Consider the following 11955-nt stretch of genomic DNA (forward strand, 5'->3'; position numbering starts at 1 on the left):
ATGGGGATCCTGTGGTGGTGGGATCCCTGGGTGACAATGGGGATCCCCATGACAATGGGCACCCCCATGATGATGAAGACCCCCCTGCCAACAGGTACCCCGAGCCTCAGCCCTGGCAGCAGTGGTGGGGGGTCGGTTTGGAGGGGTTTGGGGGTGCAGGGCCCCCCCCAACCTGCCCCTTCCCCAGCACCGATGTAATCCAGCATCTTTGGGAACGTGTCTGCATCATCCAGCGCCCGCACCCGGGGGCACGGGGACCCCGGGGGTGGCAGAGGAGGGTGTGGGGGGTTTTGGGGTGCAGCCCCCCCTGACGTGCCCCCTCCCCAGCGCTGATGTACGCCAGCATCTTCGGGAACGTGTCAGCCATCATCCAGCGGCTGTACTCGGGCACGGCGCGGTACCACACGCAGATGCTGCGCGTCCGCGAGTTCATCCGCTTCCACCAGATCCCCAACCCCCTGCGCCAGCGCCTCGAGGAGTATTTCCAGCACGCCTGGTCCTACACCAACGGCATCGACATGAACGCGGTGAGACCCCCGGGACCCCAAAACCCACCATGGACCCCTGGAACCCACCGCAGCCCCCCCAAACCTCCACATCCCCCAAGGACCCCCAAAACCTGCCCTGGACTCCTGTAACCTCTTGCACCCCTCCCAAACCCCCGTGGCTCCCCAGGACCCCCAGATCCCACCGTGGACCCCTGTAACCCACTGCATCCCCCCCCCAAACTCCCATGGCCTCCCAACCCCCCACTCCTCGAGAAGTATTTCCAGCACTTCTGGTCCTACACCAACAGCTTCAACTTGAACGTAGTGAGACCCCCAGGACCCCTTGGGACTCCCAAAAGGACCCCTAAAACCCCCCATGGTCCCCTGCCCCCCCACTTCTCAAGGACTATTTCCAGCACAGCTGGTCCTGCACTAAGGGCATTGACATGAATGCAGTGAGACCCCTCAAAACCCACAGGCCCCCAAAACCTCCATGGGACCCCTAAAACCCCCCCATGGCCCTCAGACCCCCACTCCTCAGGGAGTGCTTCCAACAGTCCTGGTCCTGCAGCCATGGCATCGACATGAACACGGTGAGACCCCGGGACCCCCCAAACCCAGCAGGGCCCCCCAGCACCCCCCGCAGTCCCCCGGCCCCTCACTCCTCAAGCTCTCCAGCACACCCAGCCCTACAGCAGTGGCACTGACATGAATGCAGTGAAGCCCCCCAAGGCACCCCCGAGGACCCCCAAAACTTCCCGGGGACCCCTAAAATCCCCCATGACCCTCAGCCCCCCATTGCTCGGGAAGCACTTCCAGCAGTCCTGGTCCTGGACCGACAGCATCCCCATGAACGGGGATACCCCCCCAAAGCTGCCGTGCCCCTGACCCCTGTGCCCCCCTGTGCCCCCCAGGTGCTGAAGGGGTTCCCCGAGTGCCTGCAGGCCGACATCTGCCTGCACCTGAATCGCAGCCTGCTGCAGAACTGTGCCCCGTTCCGGGGGGCCACCAAGGGCTGCCTGCGGGCACTGGCCATGAAGTTCAAGACCACTCACGCCCCCCCGGGGGACACGCTGGTGCACGCGGGGGACGTGCTCACCGCGCTCTACTTCATCTCCCGCGGCTCCATCGAGATCCTGCGCGGGGACGTCGTCGTCGCCATCCTGGGTGAGACCCCCCGACGCGACCCGGGGGTCCCACGGTGTCCCCTGGGTGTCTCCCGGGGCATCCACTGTGCTCAGGGGCCCCAGTGCTGGGTGCCCCCAGGGTGAGCCCCCACCTCCTGGGCACCTCACAGTGCCCCATGGGGGACCCTCTGTAACCTGGGGTGCCCCCAATCCCCCTCGAGTGACCCCCCCGGGGTCCCCCAGTGCCCCATATGGCATATGCCCAGTCCTGGAGAACCCCCAATGCCCCTCGGGGAACCCCTTCGCATTGTAGGGTCCCACAGTGCCCCGTGGGTGACACCCCCACCTCCCGAGGACCCCCCCCCAGTACCCCATGGGGTGGCCCCCTGCCTCCCCTGGTTCCCCCAGTGCTGGGTGCACCCCAAGTGCTTCCCAGGGTCCCCACAGCCCTCGGTGCCCCCTGTGTGACACCCCACCTCCTGGGGACCCCCCACTCCCCCCCATAGCCCCCCCAGTCCTCTGCACAACCCGAGTGTCCCCATGGTAACACCTAGGCTCCCAGGGACCCCCTGTGCTGGAGGCACCCTAGGGTGACTTCCCACCTCCTGGGGACCCCCCAGTACCTCTGAGATAACCCCTCACCTCCTGGGGTCCCCCCAACTCGGGGTACAACCCCAGTGACCCCCCAGTGCTGGACACAACCCTGGTGCCCCCCGGGTGACCCACAGTGCTGGGGGCAACCCATGTTGACCCCGCTCGTCCTGGTGAACCCCCATTGTCCTGGGGTGACCCTCAACCTCCCAGGGTGTCCCCCCTCTCGGGGACCCCCCAGTGCCCCTCCTGCCCCCCCAGGGAAGACCAACAACCAGGGCAGTGCTGGGACCTGCTGCACCCCCAAGCCCCTGGGATCCCCCCCAGCACCCATTAGGTGCTCCTTCAGTGACCACCCCTTCTTGGGGACCCCAGAGTCACCCCGCCCTTCTCGGGAACCCCCAGAACCGCCCCCCTTTCCCGGGGTGCCCCGCCAGGCACAAACCCCTTTGAGGAGCCGCTGCACCCGCGTGTGCAGCTGGGACAGTCCGAGCACCCCAGAGCCCCCGGGACCCCCCAGCCCCGCGGACCCCCCCCAGTCACTTCCCGGGACCTCCCCCCACCCCCTAGGTAAGAACGACACCTTCGGGGAGCCGCTGCACCTCCACGCGCGGCCGGGGAAGTCTCGGGCGGACGTGCGGGCACTCACCTACTGCGACCTGCACAAGATCCTGCGCGAGGACCTGCTCGAGGTGCTCGACATGTACCCCGAGTTCTCCGACCGCTTCTGGGGCACCCTCGAGATCACCTTCAACCTGCGCGACGTGAGGGGGGACCCGGGGGGCCGGGGGGGTCTGGGGGGGGGTCAGGTGGGGGGGTCCTGAGCGAGTTATGGGGTCCTGAGCCGCCCGGAGCATCCAAGTAAACTGGGGGGTCCTGAGAAAGTTGGTGGGTTCTGAACAAAGAAGGGGGCTCCAAGGAAGCTGGTGGGGGTCCTGAGCAAACCAGGAGGTCCTGAGCAAGTGTGGGGGGGTCCTGAGTTGGAGGAGGCTGAGCAATCTGGGGGGTCTCGAGTGATCTGGGGGTCCTGAGCAAACCTGAGGACTCTGAGCAACCCCTGGGGGGTCCTGAGCAAGCTGGGGGGCTCCCGACAAAGCGGGGGGGGGGGGGCCCCGCAGCCCCCCGACTGTCCCCCCTTGTCCCCGCAGACGAACATGATCCCCGGCTCCCCGGGCAGTGACGAGCTGGACGGAGGCTTCTCCCGGCTCCGCCGCCGCAAACTGTCCTTCCGCCGGCGCCCCGAGAAAGGTGGGGGGTCGGGGGGGCCGGGCGGGCGCCGGGACCCCAGGGGTGACCCCAGGGGTGACCCCAGGGTCACCGGGACCCCGGCCCTGACCCCGCCTGTCCCCCGCAGACGCCCCCAGTCCCGAGAAGCCCCGGGCGCTGCGGGAGGGCAATGGGGGGGGTCAGGCCCCCGGCGCCCCCCGGGGCCCGGCCGAGTGGGACCCCCCCAGCCCCTCCAGCTGCGGCTCCAGCGATGAGGAGGAGCCCCCCGCGCCCCCCCCGGGGGCCACCGCGCTGTCTCCTTTCCGCAGTGCCCCCCCGGCCCCCCCTGAACCCGAGGAACGCGAGGGCAGCGACATGTGCAACCCCCTCTCAGGTGGGTCGGGGGCTCGGGGTGGGGTGGAGGGTCCCCCGTTCCTTCCCTCCCCGCCCGGGGTCCTGCAGACTCCACAAAACCCCGGCACCCCCCTCCCACCCGGCGGGTGGGGGGTCCCGCATTCCTCCCCTCCTCACTCGGGGTTCTGCAGACACTCCCCAAAATCCCAAACGCGACCTCCCCCGGCACCTGCCCCTGCAACCCCTCAGAAGGGCGCGGGGGGGCTCAGGGTGGGGGACGGGGGCAATCCTCCCCTCCCTGTTTAAGGCTCTACAGCCCCCCCCAAAAGCCCCAGCGCCCCCCCCCCATCCTTCCCCCCGTCCCCCTTGAGCGTCCCCCCCCCTCCCCCCCCCAACCCCCCCCCCCCCACACCTTTTCCAGGCGCCTTCTCGGGAGTCTCCAACATCTTCAGTTTTTGGGGTGACACCCGGGCCCGCCAGTACCAGGAGCTCCCCCGTTGTTCCCACGGGGCCCCCCCCAAATCCCAGCCCGTCTCTGACCCGCCGCCAGCGCTCCGACCTGGAATCCCGCTTGGATCTGCTCCAAAAACAGCTCAACAGGTAATTCTGGGGGGTTCAGGTGTGACCCCAGGGGGGGTTTAGGGCAGTGAGACCCCAAGGGAGCCCCCCGACCATCCCCAAAGGGGTCTGGGGAACCCAGAGTGCAAAGGGAGGAATGAGGGACCCCCACCCCAACCTGAGCCCTCTGACACACCTTGAGGGGGCACAGAGGTGCAGGGGGAGGTGCTGCGGGTCCAGGGGGGCTGGGGGAGGAATGGGGTTGGGGGTGCTGGAGTTTTGGGGGCTCTGTAGAGCCCTGAGTGAGGAGGGGGGGAATGGGGGATCCCCACCCCATCCTGAGGTGCCTAAACCACCTGGTGGGATGGAGGGTGCTCCCCCACAGGGGTGCAGGGGCAGGTGCTGGGCAGGTCTGGGGGTCCTGGGGGGCTGGGGGAGGGATAGGGTTGGGGTCCCAGGTCTCATCCCGGCCTGACCATGCTCCCCTGTGGACATTCCAGGCTGGAATCCAGGCTGAGCACGGACATCTCGTCCATCGTGCACCTGCTGCAGCGCCAGGTGTTGGTGCCCCCCGCCTACAGCACCGTGACCTCCCCCCACCAGCCCCCCCCGGGGCCGCTGCAGCCCCCCCTGCCCATCACCCCCCTCCGGCCGCTCGCTCAGGTGAGGGACCCCGGGGTTGGGGGGCACCTGCTTTGGGGGGCACCCCGCTGTCACATCTCTGTGGGTTGGGGTCACCCCTGAGCCCCCAGGTTTGGGGTGCACCCCGTTTTGGGGGCCATCACCCTGTTATCCAGCCCCTCTGTGTGTTGGGGTCACCCCTGAGCCCCCGCAGATTTGGGGTATACCCCCTCCTGTGCCCCACCACTCCGTTCCCCACTGCTGTGGGTGGACCCTGCCCTGGGTTGGGGGGACGCCCTAAATCCCTGGTGCCGCGTGGGGAACACCCCAAGTCCCCCAGATTTGGGGCAGACCCCCTCCCGTGCCCATCACCGTGTTCTCCAGCCCTTCTGTGGGTTGGGGTCACCCACTGGGGGGCCCGGTGCTGGGTGGGGGGGGGGATATCCGGAGTTCCTGGTGCCGAGTGTGGGTCCCCCGATCGATCCCCCCCCGACTCTCCCCCTCCCCCGTTCCGGCCGGGCCCCCCCCCCCCCCCCGCGCCCCGGCCCCCCCCGACGGGGTGCGGCTGCTGGAGCCGCCCCCCCCGCGGCGCCGTTCGCTGCCCGGGGCGCTGCCCCCCCCCGCGGGGACCCCCCCGGGGACCCCCCCGCTCCAGAGACACTGCTCCGACCCCGGCAGCTAATGGGAGCGCCGGGGCACGGCGGGACCCCGGAGCCACGGGACCCCCGACCCCGGAAAGTGGCACCCCCGGAGCCCTCGGACCCCAGGACCTGGGACCCCTGGAGTCCTCGGGCCCCGGCACGTGAGACCCCCAAAGCCGAGGACGTGGGACCCCCGGAGCCACAGGAACCCCAGATTCCGGAATGTGGGACCCCCAGACCCGGCACCCCTGGACACCATGGCCTGGGACCCCTGGAGTCACAGGACCCCTGACCCTGGAACGTGGGACCCCCGGAGCCCTGGAGCCCTGGGACCCCCGACCCTGGAACACTGGGACCTCCACAGTCCTCAGACCCCCACACCCTGGGACCCCTGGAAGTCCCGGACCCCGGCATGTGGGATCCATGGAGCCACAGGAGCCCTGAGCCCAGCATGTGGGACCCCCAACACCCAGGACGTGGGACCTCCAGAGCCCTGGGACCCCCGACCCTGGAATGTGGGACCCCCACACCCCGGGACATGGAACGCCCCTGTCCCGGGAGCTGGGACCCCCGGAGCCCCCAGCCCTGGGCCCTGACCTGCCGGGGGGCTCCGGCCGCTGCCCCCCACGGACACTCCCCCAGGGCCGGGGGGGGGGAACTCCCCCCCCGGGGACCCCTCGCTATGCGGCACCCCCCGGGGTCCCCCTGCCCCGGACTCTGCTGCTCTTCCTGCTCCTCCTTCCAGAGCCCCCCGGGACCCCCCGGGCCGGCGGGGTGGGGGGTGTGCACAGGCGTGTCCCCGTGTCCTGTCCCCAGGACCTCACGTGTGTGTCGGGGGTCCCGCTGTGCCGGGACACGTGTGTCACCCCCCATCCGTGTGTGTGTCTGTGTGTCCCTGCCATGTGCCCCCCCGGGACCCCCCTGCCGGGCCCCCCCGCACACGTGTGTGAGCACCGGCAGGCTCGGGGGGGTCCGTGTGTGTCCCCCCGCGTGTCCCCGTCCGTGTCCCGGCTGGGGGGGTGGGGGCACGTGTGTGCCCTCCCTGCCTGGCTGCGTGTCCCCTTGGAGCCCCCTGGGACCCCCAGAGCCCCCCGAGCCCCCCGGGCGCTCCCCCCGCACAGCCGGGTGTCACATCGTGGGCACCCCACGCACAGGGAGGGGGACACGGGGCGGGGGGGGGCTGCCACCCCCATAGCGTGTGCCGTGTTTGTCCCGTGTCACCCCTGCATGTCACCCCCGCCGTAGGTGTCCCCAATAAACCGGACAGAGACCCCCGGGCTCTGTGTGTCACCGGGGGAGGGGACAGACCTCGAATGTCACTGTGATCAGACATTGTGACAGCCGGGGACGGGTCGGGGCGTCCAGGTAGTGGCAGAGACAGGACAGAGGAGGTGACATTGCCTTTACTGGGCACCGTGTGACACATCCCAGTGGCACTGGTGTCCCACATGGTGGTGGAGGGGGTGGCATCACCTTTACTGAGCCCAGCAGGTGCAATGTGGCACTGTGAGGCACCGGGTGACACGTCCCGTGCCACGGTGTCCCAGTGGCACTGGTGTCCCACAGGGTCCCAGTGCCGGGGTCAGACGAGGTGACATCACCTTTACTGAGCCCAGCACGGCGCACGTGGCACCAAGTGACACGTGTGTGGCACGTTACCATGGCACCATGTGATGGTCTGGCACATGGCGCCGTGTGACATGGAGTGACACGTCCCACCCCCCAGTGTCTGGGTGTCCCCGCTGTCCCCATGGTGCCGGTGCTGGGCTCAGAGGGGGTGGTGGCCCGTGGCCCGTCCCAGGGTGGTGTCACGGTGTCCCCGGTCACACCGGGCGGTAGGTGCCGTTGTAGGTGAAGGGCTCGGGGTGGACGCAGGCGCCGGGGCTGGGGGGGGTCCAGCGCTGGATCTGCAGGCGGGAGCAGGTCGGGGGGTCCAGCGGGCGCACGATGACGGGGGCACGGGAGGCCACCGACGGGTCCTCGTCGAAGAAGTTGAAGGGGCGCAGGAAGAAGCCGACGGCGTTGCCGGGGGTGGCCGTGTTGGGGACGTCCTCGGAGTGGGGCACGTGCAGGAAGCCCACGGTCACCCAGGCCACCAGGTCCTGGGGGGACACCGCAGAGTCAGCGGGGCCCGTGGCACCGTGGACCCCCCCACGGGAGCTGGGGACACCAGTGGGAAATGGGGAGACCCCCCAGAGCTGAGGAGCCCCCGAGACCTGGGAAGCCCCTCGGGAGCTGGGGATACACCAGAGCTGGGGAACCCCGTGGGAGTGGGGGAGACCCTGGAGCTGGGAAGCCCCCTGGATCTGGGGAGCCCCTAAAGCTGGGCCCCCCCCAGGAGATGGGACCCCCCCCGTGCCCCCAGTGCTGTGTCCCCGATGTCACCTGGTCCTCGATGGTCTCGTTGTCACGGATGAAGCTCTCGAAGGTGACCGGGGGGTCCCAGGGGTTGTTCTGGCTGTAGATGCTGCTGCTGCTCGGCTCGTTCTCGTGGCGCCGCGTCACGGCCAGGTGGTACCTGCACAGGTGAGGGGGTGGAGTCGGCCTGAGTGTGGCACCCACCCATGCAGGGATCCCTCTCCCACCCCTGCCTGGGCCCCCCTGCTGTGCCACCCCCTGCCCAGTCACATTATGGGGACATGGGGTTGGCAAGGGGGCTCGGGGGTTCCCCAGCTTTGGGTACTCCCCAGCTTCAAGGGTCCACCCAGCTCTGGGGGACACCCCACTTCCAGGGGGTTCCCCAGCTCCTGAGGGGCTCTCAAGCTTGGGGGTGTCACTGGACACGTCCCCACTGCACCAGGCCGGGGTCCCCCTCAGCCAGGGCCCTCACGGCTGGGACCACAGAGCCCACGGGCGAGGCCACCTCCTGCTCTGGGGGGCCACGGCAGGAACGGGGGGCTCCAGGGGTCAGGTGCCACCAGGGGAAGGTGCCACCAGGGGATTGTGGCAGTGAGGCAAGGTGCCATCAAGGTCTGGTGCTACCAAGGGGTGGGTACCACTAAGGGAAGGTGTCACCGAGGGGAAGGTGTCACCGAGGGGAAGGTGTGACCGGGGGAAAGGCACCGTGCCCATAGCAGTGGGTGACTCGGCACAGAGCCGGGGCGCCAGAGCCCACGGGGCAGCCACGTCCCCCCCCCGGGCCCCCCGCGCCCACCTGGCCCAGGTGACGCCGCGCTCCTCGCGCCAGCCGCGGGGCAGGACGGGCCCGGCGTGGGAGCTGAGCTGCAGGCGGTAGGTGCGGCGGTGGCCCCAGCGGTTGCGCCGGCGCGGGTTGGTGAAGAGCAGGTACCGCGGCGGGGCCCGGCCCAGCGGCAGCGCTGCCTCGCACTCCCGGCGCCGCGGCTCCCGGTGCAGCCACGGCTGCACCACGCGGGCCCCCGCGCTCCAGGGGTTCGAGATGTTCTCGAAGCGAATGTCCATCGTCTCGAAGCTGTTCCCGGTGCCTGCGGGGAGGGGGGTCGGTGGGGGGGACACGGCGGCACAGACCCCCCGGGGTGGGGACGGGACCCCGCGGAGGTGTCACCGCGCAGGGGTGGGACCCTACGGACGTGCTGCATGGAGGGGTGGGACGCTGTGGGGATGACACCAAGGACGTGGACTGGGACCCCCTGGAGGTGCCACCACCACGGAGGGGGGGGCACAGTGGAGATGCCACCAGGGAGGACTGGGAAACCAGGGAGATGCCACCATCATGGGGGGCTGGGACCCTCCGGAGATGCCACCAGCATGGAGGGTTGGGGCCCCAGGAGATGCCACCACCGTGGACAACTGGGACCCTGCAGAGATGTCCCCGTGGAGGGGTGGGGCCCCACGGAGATGCCACCATTGAGGGTGGTCATCACCAGAGGGTCCAGGTGATGTCCAGGTGGCACCACCCCCCTCAGGGACGAGGCCCCCTGGTCCCTGGAACGCCCCGTGGGCCCAGCTCCCCCTCCCAACCCCCTCTCCACAGCCGGGGCATGTCAGAGGTGTCGGGGCCCTTTACCTGCGACATCCAGGTCCACCTTGTAGTGCACGAGGTGCGTGTGGAGGTTGCCCAGGACGTGGCTGTGCACGCGGCTGCCATAGCGCCGGCCCTGGGGCGTGTAGAAGGTGGCGTGGATGTAGCCGGTGGCGTGGACCTTGGCCTCCAGGACGCCGTTGGGGTAGAGCAGGAAGTCCCAGATGTAGTCGTAGTTGTAGACGGTGGAGGTGGTCCTGAGCACCAGCGCCCGCCCCTCCAGCCCCGCGTAGAAGTGGAAGCCGCCCTGGAAGTCGTTGTCGAAGTGGCGGCGCAGGGGGACCCCCGTGGGCAGCTCGAAGACGCAGAGGGCGCGGGGGAAGCGCACGGGGCCGTCGGCGTCCAGGAGGTGGTGGGCGTCCAGGAAGGTGGCGGTCTCGGGGCAGTCCACGCCGCGCGCCAGCTCGAAGCTGGAGGCGCCCATGGCCCAGCCGGCGTCCATGTACTTGGTCTGCATGGCCGCCGGCGAGTGGCCGCCGTAGAAGGCGATGGCCTCCTGCACGCTCAGCTCGTAGGCCACGCGCTCGCCGCCGAAGCGCACGTCGAAGAGCTGGAGGCCGGCGGAGGAGCGCAGGCGGAAGGCCAGGCTCCAGCCGCCGTACTCCAGCCGGTTGCCGCGCAGGCGGTAGCGCCGGCCCTGCGGCTCGCACACCTTGGCGCCGTGCACCTCGGTGGGCGTCCCGGTGAAGAAGCGCCCGCGGGGCTCGTAGCCGGAGAAGAGGTGGCGGGCGGGGGGCTCGGGCAGGCGGACCAGGGCCAGCGCCCCCCGCGCGTGGAGCTCGGCCAACTCCCGCACGGAGCCAAAATAGCGCCCGTCGTACCAGAGCCGCCGCACGGCCCAGCGCCGCGGGTCGGGGTCCCGGTGGTCCAGCAGCACCTCCAGCCCCACGGGGTGCAGGAAGTAGCCCTCGACGAAGCGCTGGATCACCAGCCAGGTGCGGCGCTCGCCGGGGCCCAGCCCGCGCGGCGCCACGTCGGAGAAGGTGAGGCAGCGCGCCGAGCAGTTCCGGAAGCCGAAGCCGGTGGCCTCGCGCAGCAGCGGCTCCAGCGGCTCCAGGGCGGCCACGAGCGCCTCGTGCAGCAGCTCGTACTCCAGCTGGGTCATGGGCCGCGCCCAGAAGGGCACCGCGCCGCCCCTCCTGGGCCCCAGCGCGCGGTAGGAGCTGGGCCGCGGCAGAGGCCCCACGGCCAGCTCGGTGACGTTGGGCTCCGCCTGCGCCCCGAAGAACACGACGGCTCGAGCCTCGCGCCGCGGCCGCCGCCCCCCGTGCGCCAGGAACCGCAGGGCCGCGCGCTTCGGGGGCGGCAGCAGCTCCACCAGGAACAGCGAGTTCTTGGCCAGGGGGCCCCCCCGGCTCGGGGCCAGGCCCAGCTCCGGCCGCTCCATCAGGAAGGTCCGCACGGCCCGCAGCTCCGCCGGGGACAGGTCGGAGAAGATGGACGCGGGGTCCAGGGGGGCCGCCGAGGGGCCGGGGGACCCTGCGCTGACCAGCAGGGCCAGTGCCCAGGGGAGGCCCAGAAACCACATCCTGGGGGACACGGGAGAGGGGGGTCAGCACTGGGGGAATGGGGGTGGGATGGTCGAGCCCTCCCGCTCCAGTGCCGCCACCGGCAGCGCCAGCACCCCCCCAAAACTGGGGGAACCACGGGGTGACCCCCCAGCAAAACCGGAGACACCACGGGATGACTCCCCAGGAAACCAGGGAGATGATTGGGTGACCCCCAGGAAAACTGAGAACCCCACAGGGTGACCACCATGAAAACTGGGGACACCGCGGGATGACCCCCAGGAAAACCAGGGACACCACAGGGTGACCCCCAGGAAAACCAGGGACACCACAGACGACCCCGGTGAAACCCAGGGGGTGTTCCCAGGGAAACTGGGGGGCGTCGTGGGCTGACCCCCAGGAAAATCGGGAGGACCATGGGATGAGCCCGGTGACACTGGGGACACCACAGGGTGACCCCAGACAAGCTGGGGACACCATGAGATGACCCCCAGGAAAACCGAGGGCACCGCGGGGTGATTCCCTGGAAACCTGCCCCCCCCCTCCAGAGGCCCCCAGGCCCGGGGGCGGGGGGGGCCGTGCACCCCCCAGGGTGGCTGTTGAACCCCGACCCGGCACTGAACCCCACCGGGGTGGGCAAGGGGAGACCCCCCGGTGCCCCCCAGGAGTGCCCGCAGGGACCACCCCCGGCCCCCCCGCGCCCCCCTCACCTGCCCGGGCTCTGCCGACCCATCGCTGCAGCGGGGCCGCCTCTGCCCCGGCCCGGGGGCACTGACCCCCCCCTCCAACCCCCGGGGGCATTGACCCCCCTTCCCGCCCCCCCCGGGGTCACCGCCCCCGTTCCCGCCCTCTCCCCCCCCC

General features: G+C 70.4%; 2 protein-coding genes across 3 annotated transcripts in view; one reads left to right on the top strand and one right to left on the bottom strand.

Annotated features, from left to right (window-relative positions):
* Positions 1-5878, top strand: part of KCNH2 (potassium voltage-gated channel subfamily H member 2) — a 25554-nt gene extending 19676 nt beyond the window's left edge. Inside the window, 9 exon segments of the mRNA XM_027669917.1 lie at positions 328-527; positions 1403-1655; positions 2777-2970; positions 3355-3454; positions 3561-3806; positions 4188-4287; positions 4289-4366; positions 4825-5047; positions 5624-5878. Coding sequence (XP_027525718.1) covers positions 328-527; positions 1403-1655; positions 2777-2970; positions 3355-3454; positions 3561-3806; positions 4188-4287; positions 4289-4366; positions 4825-5047; positions 5624-5878 — 1649 coding nt within the window.
* A 1092-nt stretch (positions 5879-6970) lies between these two features.
* The window catches only part of AOC1 (amine oxidase, copper containing 1), a 5409-nt gene continuing 424 nt past the window's right edge, over positions 6971-11955 (bottom strand). Inside the window, exons 1-5 of one of the 2 annotated variants that reach the window (XM_027669908.1) lie at positions 11805-11860; positions 9572-11115; positions 8741-9029; positions 7972-8104; positions 6971-7688 (exon numbers count right to left, since the gene is read on the bottom strand). In XM_027669908.1, the coding sequence (XP_027525709.1) occupies positions 7410-7688; positions 7972-8104; positions 8741-9029; positions 9572-11115; positions 11805-11827 (2268 nt within the window). In that variant the 5' untranslated portion in view covers positions 11828-11860 and the 3' untranslated portion in view covers positions 6971-7409. Of the gene's footprint in view, positions 7689-7971; positions 8105-8740; positions 9030-9571; positions 11116-11804; positions 11861-11955 lie in introns of those variants that run through there. The other variant, XM_027669909.1, reaches the window with a different exon arrangement.

This window comes from Corapipo altera, unplaced genomic scaffold (genome assembly GCF_003945725.1).
Source record: "Corapipo altera isolate COAL_440 unplaced genomic scaffold, ASM394572v1 318, whole genome shotgun sequence".
NCBI lineage: Eukaryota > Metazoa > Chordata > Aves > Passeriformes > Pipridae > Corapipo > Corapipo altera.